Below are 22,782 nucleotides of genomic sequence, written 5' to 3' on the forward strand. Positions count from 1 at the left end.
CACCTTGGTAGTCTTGTACCTGAGAGAAGATCTTTACTCTGCATCCCCTGGTCCCCGTTATAGACTTCACTAAGTATTGCTAGAGAAAATAAGGTGCATTACAGTGCAGTTTTTATGTAAAATAAGACACAAGTGGACATTATTGTTGCCAAGATAATGCCAAAATAAGTTTTCTGCCAAAAGATTTCCCAACTTTAAAACCAGAAGAATCTGCAATGTTTTTTTGCATGCTCCAAGCTCATCTCTGATTGCAACAACCTGCTTTAATGTGGTATAAATAAATTTTAACATCTGTTTGAAAGACCTAATTAAGGTTTAATGAAATTTTATTTGCCTTGTAATCTAGGCTGTATATATTAAGAGCAAGATGAATTTTAGAATGAAAACAAACAATTTAAATCAGGAATTTAAACATTGCTGCACCATATGAAAAAACTCATGTACCTTACAAAGTTAGATTAAATTCTCTCTATATTCTTAAGAAGTATGTGAATCAAAAAGCATGTGAAATATGTTCCTGTTCATTTAGTCATTATCCACCTTGCATTTCAAACTAGGACTTTTCCTCTGAAAAGGAAACACTTCAAGTTCTATGGGCCTATAATTTATCTCAGAAATTAACAGATTAAAAGCGGATATTGCCAAACTTGACAAAGAGATGCCAAGATACCCTGAAGAAAGAAAAAAAAAAGGAGTAGGAGGAGAAACAAAATGCAAGAAAATTATTTTCCACTCAGAGGTGCTAGCTCCTATTCAGAAAGCAGCTACTGTAGTCCAGTGGAAGGTGACCCTGACAACAGCAGGCTATTGGGAGCTAGATGGTCTTTAAGGCCCTTTCCAGTCTGGACTATTTAAAGATTCTGCTCAGGGGTACAATCATTATGCAACAAATGTAATATTGTCCTTGTAAATGATGATGTTCAAAGCATTTTCTATAGATATGACATTTAAATACATAAATAATTTGTATTCAGAACCCTTCAGCTAACCACTTTGTGTACAATATTTATTACCAAAGTACCTTGCTGTTGTTCCTCTTCTTCTTCGCTTGATGAAGCCAAATAAGCTTGAAAATCCATGTCAAGAAGCTCCTCTTTGTTAAAAGTTCTGCTGAGTGACGTTACTCGTTCATGATCTGTCTCATCCCATGTGATATCTACCTTAAAAGAAAGAATGCCATTTGTAGAAGCTGAAACTAAAAACTGTAATGTTGTCTTTATAGGGAAGATTATTTTATATTTTCAGTTCAATTACCTGTTAGTAATGCTCTCTACAATAATTCACTATAATAACCATTTAGTTACATAAATTTAATTACAACATCTTGGAATTTATTTTACAGTTTTAAGGCATTTGAGCTAAAAGAAGAACTGAAGAGATCTCATGCACTGAAATGGTTCTTTAACAGCAGGTCCCACAACACAAAACCTCTGTAAGCCAAATTTCCTTTGTGGCAACAGATACTGGAGTTGAAGCAGCCACTAACTCCTCTCTTTTCCTCTTCCAGCAGCAATTCCCTGCCGGAATCACACACGGACTGCAGTGGAGACAATGAAAGTGTTTGCGCAACTGCGCCCTCAACCAGAACGTGAAACAGATCTGACCGAAAAACCATCTAACAGAAAGTTCTTATTTCTCAACTAATCACTTCTCCAATCTGGTTCACTTCATGGCCAGATGGAAATTTTGGCTCTCAGTAGGACAGAGTAGGAATTAATTGCTACAAGGAGGGGAAGCAACTGTTGAAGCCTGGCATTACTACCAGAAAAGCTCTTACTGATTTATACACTAACATCCATTTTAGGCAAATTAAAGGATTTAACTGTAAATTACAAAGTAATTTTATGTGCAACTTGTCACAGAGATATAATGAGGTCAACATTCAGTATTTAATTTGTAAAAGAGAAGCACAATCTCTTTTAAAAACCAAACCAGGGTTGCAACTTGTAGGTCCATAGCATGCTTAAATCTTTAATATGTTTGGTGTCTTTATTTTGAAATGGTGGAGATAATCAGGAATCTTTTCCCTAGTACATATATCATTCATAAGCTGACAGCAAAACTAAACAAATAAGAAAAGCATTACAAAAACACTGTAAAGATACCTTTGATGTTCCCATAGCAGCAGATGTGAAGTACTTTGGTTTATAAGCAGCTATGTTCACTTCTGAGGCTACATCTTTTGGCTTATCATCAAATGTAACATTATCTGGAATAAATCTTAAAGGCAAATAAAACATGTTATTCTTCAAATACACCGGGAAATTTCATAGTATAAACAGCCTAAGCTTTCCTGAGTATGGTACATCAGCATGAAAGAATTAGCTAAAATAAAAAGGGGGTAAGTCTGAAAAGGGAAAAAAATATATGGACAAGTACTCCACACATGTGAGATTTACTGCCTGGCTTCTGCAGATCTGTTCCACAAGTTTTCAGTGTACAACAACATGCTCTTTGGGAAGTATTTCAATTTTCAGTATTTCAATATTACCAAATTTCATTCTGGTACAAATAGGGTCACAGGTGGGTTTTTTTTTGGTGTTTTTCTTTGTTTTAAGAACAATCTTTTCAGAAAGTTTAGTATTAAACATTAAAAAGAAAAAAGTGAATAAAATAGGATTTGGAAACAGATGAATAAGAAATTCCAAACCTTTTAGGAATGTTTGGCACATCCTGAGAATTATAATTAGTAAGGAAAAAAAAAGTTTAGAAGTAACAATTGAAGAACTTAGTTTACAAAAAAAACCCAAAAACTTTGATATGCTACTTGAGAAATTACTTGTGACTTTTTAAAATCTTTGCAAATGTAATCTGATAAATAGTATTCAACATTAAAATCTAATAAAGCAGAAGATTAGGAAAATAATTGGAGATTTTCAAACAACTGTATGTTGTAAAACTTTATCAGTGTTCAAAATGATGAAAAGTTACATGTTCCCTTAGCATAGATGTCTTCTCCAAGTTGGTTCAAAGCAAATTAACTGAGTTTCTCTAGAACATGATTCAAAGCAAAAAACCCTTAAATTTCACTGACTTCCAAAGGTATCCATAACAGAGGCTCCAGCAGACAAACAGGGCTTTTGTCATAACTTTTTGTGATTTAGTAACTTTTCTACTTAGAACAAAAGGCGGCTTTTGCAACAAAAGGAAAAACTAACAATAAACCAAACCATAACTTTAAATCCTTTCTTTCTCAAACATGACTTTTGAAGTATCAGAGCATCCAGGTCATTCACAAGGACTAACATATCTATTGCAGCTTTGTGACAAAAGCAGCAATAATCTTGCCCTGTGGTAAGGAATCACAAAAAAGATCCACTTCTGGATCCTTGGGAAGAGAAAAAGAAAAAAATTACATTTTCTGAATCCTATCACTTTACTTAATTGTACCAAAGCTCGAAGATGTAATCAGAATTTTTTATCCTGGCTTCTCTGAAAATAGACTCTCTATGCAGAGATCCTCTTGAACTTCCCATATTACAATAAAAGTGGTTAAAAAGAAGAGAAATCAAAGGGAAACCTAACAACTCACTGGATGCCCAATTTACCTTCGTAACTCATTTTGGTTACAGAATAAAGTAATATAGTTTACTCTGAATTATTATAAAGTGCCTTTAATTCACCCTCCCTGGCCCAAAGTGCAAAAATATCACCAGTGGAGTTACCTCAGGTCTATGAAAGAACAGCTACTTTCAAATTCCAGTCCATCACATTCCTCATAAATTTTATTGGCTGTTTCAGGAGAATCACATTCTACAACTGCATAGAAGTATTTCAGTCGCTTAAACTGGTACTCCCGCAGTTTTTCCCTATAAATCCTGCAAAAGTGGAGAAAAGACCAGTCAGGTGAGCTGGCTTTAACAGCTTTTTATTCACAATATCTTTTAATTCAACTCATTAAAAACATGCACCAATCAACCACTCTCCTCATCTTGTAAGATTGAATGTTAAACAGCACAAAGTTCCATCAGAATTGAGTTTTCTTCAAGTAAAAAGACTACTTCAGACAGTTTTATTAAGTGTAAAATTTGTACATGACTCCACTGAAAGGTCACAGGGATGAGGTTCAGTGAATCAGAAGGGCACAGGTACCACTGAGGTACCTCTGGGATACCTGGATTTTTGTGTGTTGGATTCCTGATGCTCTCAAGCCTACTGAGCAGTAAATCCAACACTTCAGGATGCACCCTGATGAACACAATGCAGGTGACCTCAGAACGTGCTCTACATCCACCTTACAATCTCCTGATGCACCAGAGAATATCTTCAAAGGGATCTGCCCTTATTTTATAAGCATCTACATTTTGTAAATACAGGCCAGTCCAGCAGGATGCATTATACAAATATGGCCCCAATCAGGCTGCCAAACATCTGGAAATTCTGGAAAAATATCAAAGCAAAACCTTGAACAAAAGCTAAAAAAAGGCAAAAAAGACATGCCTGAAGAACTGAGGAACTCAGCCTAGGAGGCCTGGGCTGTTGCTGGTGACACTCAAGAAATCTCAGTCTGGGAATTCTTGGACTAAGGTCCCTGTTGATTCACAGGTAAGAATATCGACAGTGAGCACTAAAGAGAGCTTACTGCACAAATGGCAATTTGTAGAGGAGAAATGCTGGTTTTTAAGCTAACTATGCATTTGTTCCATTGATTATTCCAATGAGCTACATCTTAAAATTCTGAACTCATATGAAAAGGCAAATCTTCTCAAGTTTCATCATCATGCATTTATTAAATGCTCTGATCATGAACGAGTGTCTGTTGTAAAACAACCTTTGAACAAAACTAGAAAAATAAGGTGCCCACAGACACTTCCAGATATGAACTCCTGGAAACAGGAGTTGATTGGGATTTCTACTAAGAATTAAACATATTATATCTGTCATTTGAAGACAAAATTAAAATTAATACCCATCATCCTCTGTGGTATTCTCTGGAAGATCGAACAGTTCCACAGGTCCTTTTTGTTCTTCCTCTTTCAATCTTTCTTTTCCAAACTCTGAAGGATAAATCTACAAATACAACAACACAAAACTAAGCTTTTAACTGCAGTGTAATGTAGACTAAGGAAAAAAAAAATCTCTCTAGGCTTTTACACTTCACAGTTTTTATTTAGGATCAGTAAAGGGATCAATTCCATAAACTTTAATAGCTTCCTAATGTTAATGTATGGAAAAGACAGTTATTCCAACCAAACTGCCTGCTAGGATTTTTGAGGCAGATGAAGAACAACAGGAACCTTGACTTTGTTCATTGTGTACATTGTGGCCCTTTTCAGAAAGAGGTATCTGATTAAAATTTCTCAGAGAGCTGAGGTAGACACTAATAATGGAAAAATATAACTAAACTGGCCAGAATAAAACCAATTTATTAGTAAGGTCTAAGGCTGGATCTTTAATCTAAGGTTGGGTTATCTGCCATACTACTACCACTGAATATTAAACTAATCAAGGAAATGTAGTCTCTTCCTACTAGAGAAAACCTGCACTTTGGGCCAACCTCATAAATAAAAGAAGTTAATGGCTTTGGCTTCTAATTCTGCTAAATACATGCCTGTTACAGCAAGTTAAAATGCAACAGAGTTTCTCTTTGAACACATTAATATTTCTTTTGGCTCTCCACAGTACTGTCTTGCTTCTTATTTTCTAGTCTATTTTTTTAACAATGAAAGTCAGTACTCCTTTTAGAAACCAGTTCTTACCTTAACAGAAAACACTGTTCCTCCTTTGGGTGTGAAACAATTAAATAGAGCCAATAAATCCTTAGCCTTCAACCTATCCCAATCCATATTACAAACAGCCAATCTACTTGTAATCTGAAAGAACATAAGAATTCATAGATTTATATGTTACCTGTTGTGGGGAATACACAATTCACAATACACTAGCAGAACTCAGTGGTAAAAATCAAAGTCAGCAATAAACTTTGCTGAAAAAAATAAAAGTAGCATTGTCGTTGTGACTTTTTACCATTTAAAGTAGCAAAGATGAGAAGCATCATCATGACCTTTTAACCTTAAAGTAGCAAAGATGAGAAGCATCGATTACCAGAGCACATAAAAAGGACATAAATAGTGAAGCACCACAGAATGGACCGCACCAATCACAGATTTAGAACTGCAGTGACAATATAATTGCTTAGGATTCTGTTATCATCAAACATTGTTAGTCTCAGGAGCAACAACCACCACTATTGTGACAGCACTAGAGTACTGTGATTTCTTTACACACTGATTGTGCTAGCTGTAAAGTCCTATTTCACTGTCCCACGATGCCTTAATTTCTTAAAGTGAGAGTTAAAGAACTAAATTTTTAAAAAGTGAAAAAAATCAGTAATGAACAAAAGCAGTACTATTTAAATTCTGGAATTACTGAGAGGCTTGATTTTATTTGTTCTTTCACCATAGCCAGCTTATTCATATGTATAGGTAAGTGTGCTTAGGGGAAGAGGAGATACCAGTGAAAACTGCAAGTCTCTCATTGTCAATTTCATTACCACTTCCATTCTGTCACGAAAAGGCTGAAAAACCTTTATGAAAAATACTTCCACAAACTGTTCCAGAGATGATGGTCTACAATGAACTCGTAACATTTCTGAGTTTGTCATGTAGCAGCTTTTCACATGCAAAGTATTGTTACCTCATCTCCACGTGGGGCATCTTTGTCTAGCTCTCGCCATGAGTGCTCGATCTCCGGCTCCTTTGGAAACAGCTCGTTTAAATCCTCATCATCCTCTGAGCTTGTGTCAATGTTCCCTATGCCTCTGGCTAGATCAGGCCCTTCATCTAGATCACTTTCTTCATCATCTTCTGAATCACTGTCATCCTCATCCATTTCCCCATCATCTTCTGGCTCCTCTTCCTTGCTTGTTTCTCCACCATCTTCTGATTCCTCTTCTTCCAATTCTGCATCTTCACTTGAAGAGGTTTCTTCCTCTAACTGGCTTTTACCTTGGACACTTTGGTCACAGATGTCTGAGCACAGAAAGATAAACATTAGATACCTTTTTATGTTAGAATTACACATGACTCTTTACGAAAAGGGAAACTTCAGGGTTTTTTCATACCTATTTACAGGACTCCTGATACAATGCAGGAGCAAGAAACAGAAAACATCAGCATTTCCTCTTTTGTTTGTCTGGTCTAATCTAATTTAATTACTCTTTAGGCTCAAAATTGTACTATCAATCCCAAATGTAATTAAATATTCAGCTATTTTATTTATATTACAGAATGAAGAAGTAGAAATCTATTTAATAATGGAGGCTATACACATGCACAAGTTTTTCTTCAAGTTGCCAGTTCTTTCTAATTCCCCCTAATATTAATGGCTCAACACTGCCATATTTCAGTCCACAAGTTGTGACGTGCCTTCATGATATCAGTTCATGTATCTGCAGTTCAGTTTAATAAATACAGCAGTGCATATGCTGTTATAAATTTTCCTTTCCTTTCCTAACGAACTGACAATTTCAGCAACAAGAATTAAAAGAACAGAACAGGGATATTCACAATCTTACTGAAGAATCAGAACTGATTCTATAGTGAGCTGACCAGCTCCAATCCTTCAGCAGCACTGAATTTGAGTCAGTTAGCTATTTTATAACTAATCTTGCAGAATAAAACAAAAGCATCAACATCCAAATGAACACAACTAAATTCTCCTTGTTATTTGAACAACTAACCTGATTCTTTTATTTTCCCTCCTACGGAGTGGTCCCTCCTGGGAGCTTTGACTGACTTAGCAGCACTTCCCTGTGAAGACTTTTCCTTGATTTGAATGGAAATGGATCTTCCCTCTGACACTCCTTCTTGTTTGTTTTTCCCTTTGGGTAAAAGGCCCGTGATTCTCTGAGAGTGATCAACTTCCACAGCAGGTTTCTGCGAGTCCTCTTTCACGCTGAACTTAGACTTACTTTTTTGTCCTTCTTTTTTAAGGTCATTTAGTTTAGTCACCGCCTCACATGTTTGGTCCACCCCTTGTTGGGCTTTTTTGCTCTCCTCCTTTGGGATGCCACCTGCAAGAGCCTTTGCAGAATCTCCTTCTCCTTTACCTTTAACTTTCTTTTTCTTTTTTTTCTTTGCTGTGAGTTCTTTGCTATCACTTTCCGAAAGATCAGAATCAGATTCTGACAAGGCATAAAACTTCCTGAGGTTCTCTGTAGTGGTGTAGTTAACAGGGCGACCTCTTTTATCCACTGTGTACTTCAGCTTGAACTTCTTGTCATGGAACATGGCTCGGAACCGCTTGTCAATCTTGACTTTACGTTCCTTTTCAGGCATCTCCCAAAACCTGGGGTCCCTCGCAACGCAGCTGAACCGGCCATCGCTCAGTATTTCCTCCTGGGCTGACATTTTCGATGCCATTGAAGATTTGGACATCTACAATACAGAAAAAACCCAAACATTTCTTATTAAAAAAAAAACAATTAACATAGATTTAGATATGCAATTTAAAAAATCAAGGATCAAACAAAGTTGGATTTCTAACCTATACTGAAGACGTTATTTCAAAAACCATATATGGCAATTTCATAGCATCACAAGCCACCTGCTTGGAAGGGACCTCAAAGATTCCCTGGCCCAACATTTCTTGGCAAAAGCACTGAATATACAAGGTGGCCCAGCACTCTGACAGCCAAATCTTGTAAGTGGGAATCCACCACTTCCCTGGGGAGATTCTTCCAGTGGTGGAATATTCTTATTGAGGAAAATTTTCCTTTTGTATCTAAATGGAATCTCTCCAGGAATAACTTGTACCTATAAGCCCTTGTCTTTTGCTTGTGACTTCTTGTAAAAACACAGTCTCTGACTTCTTTGTAGCCACTTTTTAAACACTGGAACCTGAGGATAAGGTCTCCCCTGAACCTTCTTTCCTCAACGTGGAACAAATCCAACTCTCTATGCCTTTCCTCACATGGCAGCTTGCCAGTCCTTTGGCCATCCTTGTGGCCCTTTTCTGGACCCTCTCCAGCCTGTCCACATCTTTTTTGTAGGGCAGAGACCAAAACTGAGCACAGATGTGACCTGACAGGCACCATGTGGCATAATGACTTCTTTATCCCTGCTGGTTGATGGAACCTAGCAGCCTGATGGCTTTGATGCAGCAGCAGATTTAAACAAGTCACAAACAGTCCTGTACCTACCACAGTCTCAGCCACAAATCTTTGCTTTGTCAGCTGCACTGGCAGCCCAAAAAACCCCTGTGCCCTGGGCTGCATCCAAAGCTCCATGTACAGAAGGCAAGGAAGGGAATTCTGCCCCTCTGCTCTGGTGAGAGCCCACCTTAAGTGCTCTGTCCAGATGTGGGGTCCCAACACGGGAAGAACATGGAGCTATTGGAGCAAGTCCAGAGACCACCAAGAGAAGAGGAGCTCCTCTCCTATGAGAAAAGACTGAGAGAATTGAAATGGCTCAACCTAGAGAAGGCTTCAGGAGACCTAACTATGGCCTTCCATCTGAAGGGAGCCTACAAGAAAGATGGAGAAAGACTATTTACAAGGATCTGGAATAGCAGCACGAGGGGAAATGGTTTCAACCTATTAGAAGATAGGTTTAGATTAGATAGAAAAAATTCTTTCTATCTAAGGAAGACGGTGGCGAGGCACTGGTACAGGTTGCCCGGAGAAGCTGTGGATGCTTCATCCCTGGAAGTGCTCAAGGCCAGCTTGGATGGGGCTCTGAGCAAACTGGTCTGGCGGAACGTGCCCCTAGCCTGTGTTTAAGACCTCTTTCAACCCAGGCCGTTCTCTGACTCTCCAATTACGGATACACCTGGCTTGCAGACACATCCCTCCGTGACTCCTCACCAGACCCACGCGTGGGACCTTCAACGAGATTAAAACCCAACAACATCCCACCAGCAGCACCAGGTGCGCCAACTCGGCTCCAACCCCCACACCCGCTCCGTCCCGCACCCCAGCGACGGAGGCGCCCGCGGTGCGGAGCCGCGAGGCCGCTCCGCTCCCGCCGACCGTGCCCGGCGCCCGCCGCTCCCTCACGGCTCCCTCACGGCGCCCTCACGGCTCCCTCACGGCGCCACTCTCGGCCGCTCTCGGCCGCTGTCGGCCGCTTCCGGCGGCGCTACGGCGGCCGGGCGGGCCGCGGCTCCCCGCCCGCACGGCGCAGGCGCGGAGGGGCGCGGGGCCGGGCCGATGGCGCCGCCATGGCGCTGCTCCTTCTGCGCGCTGAGGGCGCGCTGCTGCCGCCCCTTCTGGGCGCTGCCGGCCAGGGCTGCCGCCACTTCGCCTCCTCCTTCTCCTCCTCCCCCTCCTGCCGGAGCCTCGCCGGGCGCGCTGAACCCGTTCGACCGGCGGCTGAAGCGGAAGCAGAAGAACTGGGCGGCGCTGCAGGCCGAGCCCGCCAAGTGCGATTACCTGAGGGAGGAGGTGCGGGGCCGGCGGCGTCCCCCAGTGCTGTGGCCAGGCCTGGGCCCCGGGGCTCTGGGCGATGCTGAGCAGCTGGAACGGGTCCAGGGGAGGGCAGCGGGGCTGCACAAGGCTCTGAGAGAGCTGGGCTGTTCAGCCCGGAGGAAAGAAGGCTTAGGGGTCGCCTTATCACTCTATAACTCCCTGGATAGGGGGTTGTAGGCAGGTGGAGGTCGGACTATTTTCTTAGGCAGCCAGCGACAGTATAAGATGCCATCGCCTCAAGCTTTGCCAGGGGAAGTTTAGGTTGGACATCAGGAATTTCCTCACAGAAAAGAGTAATCAGACATTGGAATGGGCTGCCCAGGGAGGTGGTGGAGTCACCGTCCCTGGAGGTGTTTAATGAAAGTCTGGACGTGGCACTCAGTTTAGTTAACCACGGTTTAGCTGACAAGGTGCTGTTTACTAACAGGTTGTACTTGATCCCAGATCTTTTCCAGCCTCACTGCGCCTGTGATTCTGACCGCCGGCTCTCCCCGCAGGTCGGCGGCAGGATCGCGGACCGGGTGTTTGACATCACCAGGTGAGCCCCGCCTGTCCCTCATCCCCAGGGCTGGGAGCCCTGGGGGTAGCGCTGGATGCGGAGTGCCTTTCCCCGAGGTACCACAAAAGCATGCTCGGTGGGCTGAGTTCAATAAGGTAGCGGCTCTAAAATTAAAAATACTGGTTATGTTCTGTATTGCTGATCTTATCCTTTAGAACGTTTCCTCTCGCTTTGGATGTTGGCTCTGGAAGAGGTTACATAGCTCAGCACTTAACCAAGGTACTGTTCTCTTCATACTTAGAAGTGTTTAAGGGAAGGTCATAAGTTGTACGTCCCTTTCAAACAGGGCTCTGTTACAACTTAAGACAATCATCTGAGTCTTAATGAGGTAAATTTTCCCCCACCCCATACGCCTATACCTGTAGTTACAGTTCAAAGCTGCGTGTTGTGCAGGCTGTTCTTCATTTATTGCCACTGAAAACTGGACAAATGTGCAAGGGAAGTTAGCTATTATAATACAGTTAACTTTTCGTTTTGGTAGAAATATGCCTGTTTTTTTGGTGAATATATTGGCTACAGTTAGTTGTTAAAGAGAAGTGTCATTATGGAGGCTTTGAAGCCATTAACAGTTTACCATTTATGAACCACTCTGTGAGTAAAGGTGCTTCCTTGGCTGTTAATCCATGGTTTATGTTTAACTAAACCTATGCCTAAAATTACAGAATGTGTTTTCTGTTACCACTTCTGTCTCAGCTGTTCTCCCTGGGTGCCACATTGTGTGGGGAAATGTGCTTTGTGCTTTATATAAAGCTTCTATCAAGAGTGGAAAATATTCGTTCTAATTTATTATAGGTGTAAGTGCCAAAAAGTTACTCATGTCCATTTACAAAATAATTCACATATTTAATAGACTTTTAAAATTTTATTTCAGGAAACAGTTGAAAAGCTTGTTCAAGCTGATATCGCAGAGAATGCTTTAGTAAGTAGCTTTTTGAATGCTAAAGTGCTTCAATTCTGTAATACAGGAAAGCAACAGAAGTGAGGTTTTGATGAGCTGTTTTTCTTCCAACCCAACATTAGAAAAATGCTGTAGAATCTGAAATCCCGACGGTCAGGGTTGTAGCTGATGAGGAATTCCTTCCTTTTAAAGAAGATACATTTGATCTTGTTGTCAGCAGCTTAAGGTATGTATTCATAATTTATTTGTTTTGTTCAAGTTGTTAATAATGTTCTTTTCAGAGTAGCTTTAAGAAAATAAATCCAACAAATTTTACTAGTCCCATTAAAAGGCAATAAGAAAAGTACTTGCATAGTTAATTTGGTCATGTATTAGGAAAAACTGCTGTCCTGGTGATTCTTCCTGTTTTTGTTTAATTTCCTTCAAAACACTTGGAACTTCTCTCTTTCCTGCATTTTGACATACTAGTCTCCAAGATTTGTGTTTTCTCCCCAAAAAGAAGGTCTTTGTGGATAAACTTCTGTTCTTGTTTGGTATCAGTTTCAAGCAGCTGTTTCATCTTCAGAAATCAGTTTGTGGCTTTGGCTTCTGCTAACTAGGTAGTTAGCATTTGATTTAATCTGAAATTATAAAATGTACACTTCTGTTATTTCAGTTTACATTGGGTGAATGACCTTCCTAAAGCTTTCAAAGAGGTAAGAAATTGTTTTTTAATACTCTTAAGTTAGTACTTGCCATTACTTGCATTGAGAGCACTCTCTATTTCCAGGTCTTCTTTAAATAAGAGGCACACAACTCATGCTGCATGCAAATATTTTTTGTAACACTTTTCACAGTTTGAGGAGCATTAGCTTACGTTGTTACTAATTTGCTCCCTCAGACCAATTTGGAAAAAATAACAACATCATACTTGTACAATATTTGGATTCTCCACAGCTGAGATCATGGTAACTAATGTCACCTGAGACAGTGCTATTGATCTTTATTGTTAGCTCTTACTATTTGTAATAAAATACTACACTTCTCCAGAGCTGCTTTATGGAGCTTGAGTTATTTTTATCTCTTAGCTGTTTATTTTGAAATACAGCTTTGACCAAGGCTTTTTGATATTAGAATAAAGCAAATACTTGTTGAGGACAGAAAAATATTTTTTTTCACTAACAGTTTTGGTTATTTTGGATTACTTCAGCTCTTTCCTGCAGGTGTAAACTTTAGTCAAATCAAAAAACGTGGTGCAGGAACAAGGAACATGTTAACCAGTTTGCTGGTTTTTCATTTATTTCAAATTGATCAGTCATTGCAGTGCTGTTTTATCACCTGTTGGTAGGACTAGGACTACCCTACTGTCACTGAAATAATAAAAATCAATTGAAATGCATTCGGTACCTATAAAAAGAAGTTTGAAAGAAATACAGAATTTTCACTGGAATTTAAGTATTCTATGGAGGGCCAAATACTTTCTCCTACAGTAAATATAACTGACACTGTCTCACAGTGGTGAGGGAACTGGGCTTCTTGGCCAGCTCTCATGATTTCCTGTGTTGTCTTTAAGTGATGGAAACTGCCTTTAACTGCCTAATTGTCTTACCTGTCAATTAAAGGCTTTTTTACTAAGACAGAAAAGGTAGCTTGATTAATACTTCATTAAAAAACTATGGAAAACATTTTTTTTCAAAGGCATTGGAAATGCTTGCTGTTGTGTTAGCCTGGCTGTATAATCAGACTCTTCTGGATGTCTAAGCCAGAGATAACTTCCAGCTCTTAAAGCAATGAGAAAGCATGAATTTATTTGCCTTCTCTCTAGGAAGAGGGCTAGAACTTAGAAGACCAGAAAGCAGCTTGTCAGCCTTGGTGTTTGAATTATAATATTGCTGTTTGGGCAAGTTAATAATAAGTAACTGTAGACATAATAAAAATGGCATTACTCTATTGTCTCAGAAGTGCAGAGATCAGTACTGGAAACGAAAGTCTTAACTTCTCTTAAATCAAGACATTAAGTGCTTTTGCTGCTCTCAGAAAGTAAAAGTAAATAGCATACTTGGCTTAATCTATCTTCCTTTTAGAAGTAAATTAATTTAGAATAGTATTTTAGGAGTATTGTGCTGAAAATAGTTTTACCCTCAATTTCTACGGTTTGTTCCATGTTTCCTGAATGTAAGTGTAATTTCTGAGGATTTACTCTTAAGAACAGAAAATAGTCTCTCTTCAACAAGAGTATTTGCAGTGTGACCAGAAGCTGCATCACAGCTTGCCCTGCAGAATACAGTCCATATTAAAAGTCTGTCACAGCTTTAAAAATGATTACTTCTGAGTTTTTTTTTAATAAAAAGTGCTAAAAACCACTTAGTTACGTAGGCTCCACGCAGCAAAGCCGTGTTTGTGTGTTGCAGATCCACCAGGTGCTGAAGCCCAACGGAGTGTTCATCGGAGCCATGTTCGGGGGGGACACTCTGTACGAGCTGCGCTGCTCCCTGCAGCTGGCTGAGCTGGAGAGGGAAGGGGGCTTCTCTCCTCACGTCTCGCCCTTCACCGCCGTCGCCGATCTGGGACATCTGCTGTCCAGGGCTGGCTTTAACACCCTCACTGTGGTAATTATGAGAGCCAGCAGGGAGAACAATCCAGAGCATCAGAGCTGCTGGAATATGGAAATCGCTGTTTGCTAATGTAGTAATAACATACTGCGTCATTCTGCATGTGGTGCATCTTGCTGAACAGGCTGCAGAAATAGCCTGGATTGCCACTGTTCTTGGTTTTGTGGTGATTATGGAACCAGCTGAAGTGTATCTTTGGCTCATGGCCCAGTAGAATTTGGATGGCTTTCTTGGAGAAATGTCAAAGAATGTTAGACCTGCATGAAAAAATTATAGACACTTGCTCTTTCTTCTAAAACCAAGAAGAAGATAATGGCATTTAAATTCAAATTTGATTGCATTTGGGCTACTAAGCAAAACTTGCTTAGAAATCTTAAAATAGTACATGCTTCCTAGAAATACATGATTTGAGCAGAAGAGGCAGAAGAATAGAATTGTAGAATGGTTTGGGTTGGAAGGGACTTCAGAAATCATCTAGTTCCAACTGTCCTGCCACAGGCAGGGAATAGTTTGGTAGTACAGCAAGGTTGAAAGAATGCTACTGGTTTAGTTTGGTATGCTCTAAAATTGAACTTCTCTCTTCTTCTAGGATACTGATGAAATCCAAGTGAACTATCCAGGGTTATTTGAGGTTATGGAAGACTTACAAGGCAAGTATATTCTTTGTGGGAAGATAAATGTTTCCTGTATCAGTGGACCAGACACAGAACTGTTTTACTGTGTGTTTCTTAACTCTAAATCATAGACTAGTGTGGGTTGGAAAGAACCTTTGAAGGTCATCTAATCCAACTCTGCAGTGAGCAAAGACATCTTGAACCTAGATCAGGTTGCTCAGAGCTCCCTCCGACCTGGTCTTGGATGTTTCCAGGTGTGGGTCATCCACTACCTCTCTTAGCAACCTGAGCCAGTGTTTCAGCATATTCATCACAAAGAATTTCTTTCTTAAAATAATACAAATAAATCTTAGTGCAACAGGGGAAGCATTAGGTTTTTTCCAGCTTTCTAGTGAGTCGGGAGATTATGCCTGTCAGGAGCTTTGTGTTGGGAGGCACAAGTCAAAGATTTGCTGCTTCATGGTCTGCTGTGAATGTTCTGCTTCCCTGGGTTTCCTGTTCTGCATGAGCCTGTTCACTGTAAGGTGCAGAAAAGCCTTTAAAGGGAGACAGCAGTCCATATCCCACACACTGACTTTTCCTGTGAGCCTTTCTAATTACCAAGGCAATCAGCAAACGGCTTTGGAATGAGAGTAAATAAATCCTTAATTTGGAAGTTGCTGAGGAACAGCAAACAATTGAGTAACGATTTTGTTAATACTCTGATTGCATTTGTCATGGATTGTAAAGCAGTCATTCACATGCAGTTTGTTGTTACTGACAGCAACTCAGGGCATTTCTTATCTGGATCGACTGCTGTATGGAGTAATTCCTTAATGGAAAGGCAGCTTTTATTCTGAGCAGAAACATTCAGATGCAGTAAGTGATTAAAAAGATCAGAATTGTGGTTACTTTATTTTGTATTTTAAATCTCTTGGATTAGTAATTGTAATGATTATCTGTTAAACAAATACTGTCATGTGTCTGAATAAACCCTTTGTACTCATTCTTAAAATCAGTTATACTTAAAAGCCTAAATGTTTGAAGACTCAGACTGAAGAAGTAATAATTTGAAATTATTCCTAGCAGTGCAAACTGTAAATTGCAAAGTGTAGGAATTAAAAGTTTTGGATTCTTATACATAAGAAACTCACCTAATGATAATGTGGTATGTTTTCTCTTGCATTGAATAACAGAGGAGTCTGTACTTTGGTTTTGTAAGAATCTGTCCTTAGTGCATGACACTTAACTCATGGAGTGTGCAATTCTTTTTCTTAAAGCTAAAACATATTTTTAGGTATGGGGGAGAGTAATTGCTCTTGGAATAGAAAACCTCTGCTGCACAGGGAGACAATGCTGGCAGCTGCTGCAATATACCAAGGTCAGTATTACAGAGTAATGAGTTCATCTAAAATGACTTTGAGAATATTTTTCTATGTCTTTTTTTATGACTTTTTTGTAAAAAAACTCCAAAACCTAAACAAACCCAAAGCAAAACCAAAAACCCCAAATACTCCAGAACAAAATGCCATTATCATAAGCTATTTTTAACCTCAGTTATAATGCTAGGATTTGAACTATATTGATGCAGCAGTCTGAGATATTTTTATTGTCCCAAATCTTTCAGCAGGAGTCATTCTGATGAATATGTCACACTCAGCTCTGATGTTCTGAGAACTGAGTGTTTCCTAGAGCTGACAGCCTGTACCTTCTCTCTCTCCCTTCCTGCCCCAACAGAAATGTACGGAAACAGCAATGGCTCCGTACCAGCCACCTTTCAGATCTACTACATGATTGGCTGGAAATACCACGAGTCACAGGTAATGTGAAGCTGTTATTTTCTCTATGAAGGTACTGATGTTTTAAAAGCTTTTCACTAAATTTATTTAAAATTAGCTCTATATGGTTTGGTTTTGTTTTTTTTTCTTCCTTAGGCAAAACCAGCCCAGCGAGGTTCTGCAACAGTTTCATTTGGAGATCTGGCAAAAATAGAAGGACTTCTTAAAACGGGAAAAAAATAGTTGTTCTTCAGAAATAATAATTGTCTTGAAACTTCTATTAAAGTTTTAATTGCAGACAGTCTTCACTTGAGCTTATTTAATGATGACGTCCTGAAATGATAATAAAGTACGCACTGTTGAGGTTTTGTACTGTGCCACAGCATTATCTGTGTGAAATGGTGGGTGTTAATTTTTTCTTTCTAGATAAATATTTGAGCAGTTTTCTCTCTCAAGTCTTTGAGAGAGCAATTCAACTTTCGACTTTGTATTAAATTTACTATTCTCAAAAATAACACCTCCTTCAGATTTCAGTATCAAAGGGTGCTCCAGGTATGGTTTACATATCTTGAATGCATTTTAAAATAATTTTTCAAAGCTAGTAGATCATAATAAATAATAGTGTATTATAACAGTAAAGAATGGTAGCAGGTGAATTTATGAGACAGCCTATAAGAGAAACTATCAGCAAATACAAAGATATGAATTGTTATGGTTTTTATTAGTTGGGAAGTATGGGTAAAAAGTTACTGTAAGAGATTTGAATAATTGATACATTATCTAAATGTTAGTTGAAAATTACGCTTACACATTACTTTCCACTTTTCTATGTCAGAGGCTAAAGAGCAAGAAGAGTAATTTTCTCCTTAGGTGTGCCATTGAGTTATGATTTTTCTTGTCTATAACAGCATTGCCAGAAATTTATATTAATTGCAACTATGACCCATTAATATGAGAGGTTTAGAAAAAATACCTGCCCAGAGATTTTGTCTGATTGTAGCACTCATAGAGTTGGGGAGAAACAGAAAGGATGAAGCCTATACAACCAAATATTCAGTTCCATAATTTTTATTCTAGTATCTTAAGTGGTATATCAATCCTGATGGAGCTAAAGCTTTTAAAGTTTATTTCCTAGGTTTTTTTAAGATTAACCACCAGGTGGAGTTTGACAGAACTTGTGCATAATACAAACCCAACAGGCCAGGCAGGCAAAAGTCTTCCCATCTGTAATGTCGTGATTTGGGGGCTTATTTTATTGACCAGGCTGTGACTTTAAATAAAAAATGGGCAGAGAACATATAAATCATGAGAAGGAGGGCAAGAATATTCTGTCCTGTTTTTGCTTACAAGCCTAACCCATAATTATCTGAGAGAAATTAATTGATTTATTGTTTTCCTAGAAAAGAACAGTAATTCTGCTGGGAAAAAAGGGGAGAGGATCTAAATGGTCTGACAACCTTTAAAACTCTCGAAAGACTAAAACAAGAGCTTGTTTCTGTGAAAGCTGCTGTTTTTTTAATACTCCATCAGTGGACTTGGTACAAAATAGTGCATCACTCTACAGGTCTTCTCTGGCTTAAATAAAATTCCCTTGTTTCTGGAGGAATCTCTGATTTCCCAGATGTAGGTTTCCATGAAGTTATGTGTCAAATTAATGTAACTTTATAAATCATTGGTTTAGTAGGTTAATTTCCAATCACTTGAGCTCGTGGTTGTGACTCAGACGTGTTAAGTGAGTGAGGAGGTGGAATGTGCTGGGTAAATGTTAATTGGAGAAGTGCTCCTGCTGTGCTCCTTTGAAGTATTCAAGTTGTGGTGAAAAGGAAGGCTTTCCAGTTCTTTGATTTCATATTTCATAGATGGCATACATAAATAGTAAAGTGTTTTGGTAGTGGAGAAACATCTTCTGAACAGGAGGAAAAGATATATAGCTTTCCTCCTAGCCCTTGGGGGAAAAAAGGTGTAGATATTCTATTAATTCGAAAAAGGGCTGGGGAGTAATAGAAGTGAGGAGTAGTAAAAATGGCATTGGAGCAGTATGGGTTAGAATTAGGAAACATGTAACAGGCAGGTGAGGTGTTAATTTCCCTGTCTATGTTTGAATACCTGCCTTTTGTGGGGGCTTTAAACTGCAATTATAGGGGTTTTTTTTGTAGTACTTGGAGTTCTAGGTTACTCCTGGTTTCTATTAGTTGCTTGAATAAGTAACTTTGAAAACACTTAGTTTAATATGAAGAGATGTTTTTGTCACAAGATTCTGTTTCATTTTAATTATTTTTCAGATTTAAGTCTTTATGGCTTTCTAAAATTGTAATGAAGAAGAGCACAGTTGCCAGTTGCTAGCCTAGTACTCTGTATGCCGACAGTCAGATTTTCAGAGTTAGTAACTTCTAAAAAGTAGCTGTGAAGGTGATGTAATGTCTCTTGTAAGTTTAGTTAACTTAAAAAGCTTTATGCATAATACAGAATATTTTTCTCCTGAATACAGAATGAGAGAAAAAATCAAGGCGATAAGTATTTGATTAATCAAAAGTTAGGAGCCCATAAATAAAATAAAAACAAGTTTGGAAGAAGTGTGGTTGCACTTAATGAGCATGAGAGTTTGAGTCACAGATCAGTGAGTATGCTTGGTCTGGGTCTTTGGTTGCAAGATCTGTCAATGTATGGTTTTATTCAAGTCTGTTTAGAATAAAGGAATGAGATCCTGTGCTTTCAAGACTAAGAATCTGTGAAGTTAAAACATGAGAGAGGATTCTTCATTACCTCTAATTTATAAAAATGACATCAGTAGAAGTACAAAAGTGAACCATACAAAATTAAATTTAGCTGTATTTCTTTACACTGTTTAAAAAAGAAAAATACGAATGACACTCTTTTGATGTTTTCTGGAAAAACTAGGAGCTAACACTGAGCTTTCAGTTGCAGGGGGAGAGACACACCAAGCTTTCATATGATGTTTAATTGGAATTTTCTGAAGCAAAAACCTGATCTCTGGGATTAAATTCATTAGAGCATCTTGTTTAAGAAACCACTTCTTAGAAGGCTAGCATGTATGTTAAACCTCTTAAGCTTTCATTTTTGTAACCCAGAGATTTAATATGCACTTTTCAAAGATGTGGTCCATTTTTGCCCAGGATTTGGAGCCATTACTTTGAAGAAGTACAATTATTGTAGTCCTTTAGTCCTTTGATTGGAATCAGTCTGAGTACTGAAGCCAGTGTGATTTCCTGACTATCTTGGATGCTTTCAGGTGAAAGAAAAGGAAAAGAAAAATAAAAACCCGAGATAGGTAAGTTCAGTTGAAGGCTACATGTAATAGGAGTGAAGCAGAAGACACTGAGGAGTGCATTTGCTGCTTGTAAGGGAAAAACAGCTCATGCCTTACTTAAATCAAGTTAAAATTGAAGTGATTTGTTGATTTATTGCTAGTTTGTAATTGACTGTTAGTCCATGAACTATGCATGCAGGATTAATAGCAGCAACATAACAGATAAATGACTACTAGACCCTTACAAAACCTTTGTAAAAACCTTCACATACCTAAACATACTCCTATAGCAACCCCCACAGCCCCCACACAAACACTGTCAAATTTGCTCAAAAATGCTCACCCCCGTCCCTTTACCAGGAGGTTTCAGTGGTTTGAGCCCACCCTTCTCAAAGTATATTTCTGTGTGCATGCATCACCTGAGGAGGTGTGGATGCTGTGGCTGCATTCTCCCCTGGGCTGTTCCTATCACCTGCTAATCCACCCAGCTGTTGGGGCAGGGCCCCAAAGGTGGCACCGCACCCCAGGAGTGACCTGTGCTTGTTGAGCTCTGTTCTCAGCCCACTGCCAGGGGAGGCTGTTCCCTCAGGCCCCATAGAGCTTGAGATGCCAGGGGCACCTTCTTGGTATCAAACCAGTTTTTCACTGCTCTTTTCTCCCTGTTAGAAATGTTAGGGCTTTTTATATTTTATATTTTAGCTGATATTTCTTTCCTATCTGAGGTCTCTTGATAACTGCCTGATTACTGTTTCATGTGGCTGATGGTTATCTTCATTTTCAGACAATCTCAGCAGATTTTAAGCAAACACTCTGTCAGTTCCGGATGTTTTGTTTGCACACATTGCACATGTATTTCTATCATAGCAGCTGATGATGTTCAGGATTTTTTGCCACCTTGTACTCTCTGTAGGTTTCCCCCATTATGTGGAGCTGTGTCTTGGGGTACAAGGTTTGTTGATAAAGGAAGAGACAAATTCCACAGAAAAAGTGTTCCTGTTTGGAGCCTTATTTTGAAGCACAGAACAATGAATACTGGGCAATCTTATTTGGCCTCAAACTCATGATAGGCCAGAATATATGAAAATTTGCAAGTTTTCTAATAATTGCAAAATAAGAAGGTTTATTCAAATACAATCTATATAACATATATTGGATATAATTTCTGGTTTCATAGATGCCAAAACTATGGAAATACATTGGATGCATTTCAACAGCCTTCCAATACTAAAGGGGCTGCAAAAGAGTTGGTGAGGGACTTTTCAATGGTGTGTGGGCTTTAAAGTGACAGGGGGTGGGTTTAGATTAAATAATAGGAAGAAATTACTTCCTGTGAGGGTGGTGAGGCCCTTGAACAAGTTGCGCAGGGGAGCTGTGGATGTCCCATCTCTGGAGAAATGTTCAAGGCCGAGTTGGATGGGGCTTGCAGTGACTTAGTCTAGCAGAAGGTCTCCCTGCCAGTGGTGGGGGTTGGAACTAGGCAACCTTTAACATTTCTCTCGACCCAAGCCATTCTGTGATAGTTTGTATAAAATGCCACCTTTTAGCCAAATTACAACATAAAAGAAGTTATTGTTTTACTTGCTACCTGCATTGGTTTAAATCTCTAACATTGAATTTTTTACATCTAAAGTAAGGCACCCTAGTATTAAAATATCACTTATTCTGTGGAAATACTAGCCAAAATGAACAATTTACTGAGGGAATCTACTGGGTAACAAGTATAAAAAGTAGTAACTTGAAGTTCTTGTTGATAGTAGAATCATTGTACTCCCTGAGGGTTTTTTATCCATGGAATTTTTTCCTCCTGGAATTGTTTTCTCCCTAAACTGAGCCACAGATGGTTGTATGTGATGCCCATTTTTTTAGCCATACTATCATCTTGTCTTCACAAAATGTGTATTGCTGTACCATTCAGGTGCCAGAGCCATCAGTTCTTACCAAAAATTACATAGGGAATGTTTTAAAGTCTCCCATTTATTTTTCTGCTGTGTGTAGGAATGTGCCGCCTGTTGGAGTGACTAAATTATTCTTTGTCTTAAGAAGGCAAAAAGCCCAGACCCCAATTTGCTAAAATGACACCTCATAGAACCTTTTGGACTTCATCTCACACCTGGGGCTGTCAGATTGGACAGAGGCCAAGAGGTTCCACCTAGGTAATCCACTAGAAAAGGTAGAGAACAAAGGAAATAATTGCTTTTGTGGGGTATTTTAGCAGAAGCAAGGACCTCTTGCCCCTGGCTTGGTTTTTCTCTGTAACAGCTTTGTTATTTTGTCTTTTATAAAACCTTTTTCTGTTTCCAACATTATGTAAGAAGCCCTCCTGCTAATTTTATGTGTTTGAGGTAACTGGGCTATCTCAGGTGTGATAGGTTTTTTGGGAGCTCATAAGACCTGGTTTGAGGAGAAACCCATCAACCACGTATTATATTTTCAGTTTTATGAAAATCTATTACTTTATTCCAATTCTAGAACTATTGATTGCTTTAATTTGATGCAGAACATACATTTGTTTCAGAAGTCTCCATGTGATTTTCTAATGTCAGTTGCGTTCGCTTCTGGAATTAAAAATGTAATTCCCATCAAGTACCACCTCAGATTTGGTGATTATATTCCCAGTCAATTTCTTTTCTGACTCAAAAGCAGGATGCCCAATCTTAGAGTAATATTGCAGTTCTGAGGCAGCAGGT

The 22,782-nt window shown here is 39.1% G+C and overlaps 2 protein-coding genes across 7 annotated transcripts in view; one reads left to right on the forward strand and one right to left on the reverse strand.

Moving 5' to 3' along the window:
- The window catches only part of ESF1 (ESF1 nucleolar pre-rRNA processing protein), a 29,442-nt gene extending 19,364 nt beyond the window's left edge, over positions 1–10,078 (reverse strand). The window contains exons 1-8 of one of the 4 annotated variants that reach the window (XM_085577216.1): positions 9,998–10,078; positions 7,682–8,378; positions 6,637–6,971; positions 5,700–5,813; positions 4,910–5,010; positions 3,666–3,818; positions 2,106–2,220; positions 1,022–1,160 (exon numbers count right to left, since the gene is read on the reverse strand). In XM_085577216.1, coding sequence (XP_085433342.1) covers positions 1,022–1,160; positions 2,106–2,220; positions 3,666–3,818; positions 4,910–5,010; positions 5,700–5,813; positions 6,637–6,971; positions 7,682–8,378 — 1,654 coding nt within the window. In that variant the 5' untranslated portion in view covers positions 9,998–10,078. Of the gene's footprint in view, positions 1–1,021; positions 1,161–2,105; positions 2,221–3,665; positions 3,819–4,909; positions 5,011–5,699; positions 5,814–6,636; positions 6,972–7,681; positions 8,379–9,913 lie in introns of all 4 variants that reach the window. The other 3 variants (XM_021527830.4, XM_021527829.4, XM_085577217.1) reach the window with 3 other exon arrangements.
- Positions 10,079–10,122: 44 nt separating this feature from the next.
- On the forward strand, positions 10,123–17,212 carry NDUFAF5 (NADH:ubiquinone oxidoreductase complex assembly factor 5). Of its 3 annotated transcripts, none has more exons than XR_014954522.1 (12): positions 10,123–10,384; positions 10,906–10,946; positions 11,123–11,186; positions 11,839–11,886; positions 11,988–12,091; positions 12,521–12,560; positions 14,256–14,453; positions 15,046–15,106; positions 15,834–15,928; positions 16,330–16,430; positions 16,787–16,869; positions 16,984–17,212. XR_014954522.1 is itself a non-coding variant. In XM_021527835.4 (11 exons), the coding sequence occupies exons 1-11, from the start codon at positions 10,151–10,153 to the stop codon at positions 17,068–17,070; spliced, it is 1,044 nt and encodes a 347-aa protein (XP_021383510.2). In that variant the 5' UTR covers positions 10,123–10,150; the 3' UTR covers positions 17,071–17,212. The 3 variants fall into 3 exon arrangements, 1 of the variants encoding a protein (XP_021383510.2); XR_014954521.1 differs by having other exon boundaries at positions 16,347–16,430; XM_021527835.4 differs by lacking the exon at positions 15,834–15,928 and having other exon boundaries at positions 16,347–16,430.
- The last annotated feature ends 5,570 nt before the right edge of the window (positions 17,213–22,782 follow it).

The sequence above is a fragment of the Lonchura striata genome, chromosome 3, assembly GCF_050655825.1.
Source record: "Lonchura striata isolate lonStrDom1 chromosome 3, ASM5065582v1, whole genome shotgun sequence".
NCBI lineage: Eukaryota > Metazoa > Chordata > Aves > Passeriformes > Estrildidae > Lonchura > Lonchura striata.

Coding starts and splice junctions, on each gene's coding strand:
- NDUFAF5 (XM_021527835.4), top strand. CDS start 10,151: ATGGCGCCGCCATGGCGCTGCTCCTTCTGCGCGCTGAGGGCGCGCTGC. Junction 12,092..12,520: donor CTTGTTGTCAGCAGCTTAAG/GTATGTATTCAT, acceptor CTGTTATTTCAG/TTTACATTGGGTGAATGACC. Junction 15,107..16,346: donor GGTTATGGAAGACTTACAAG/GCAAGTATATTC, acceptor ACATATTTTTAG/GTATGGGGGAGAGTAATTGC.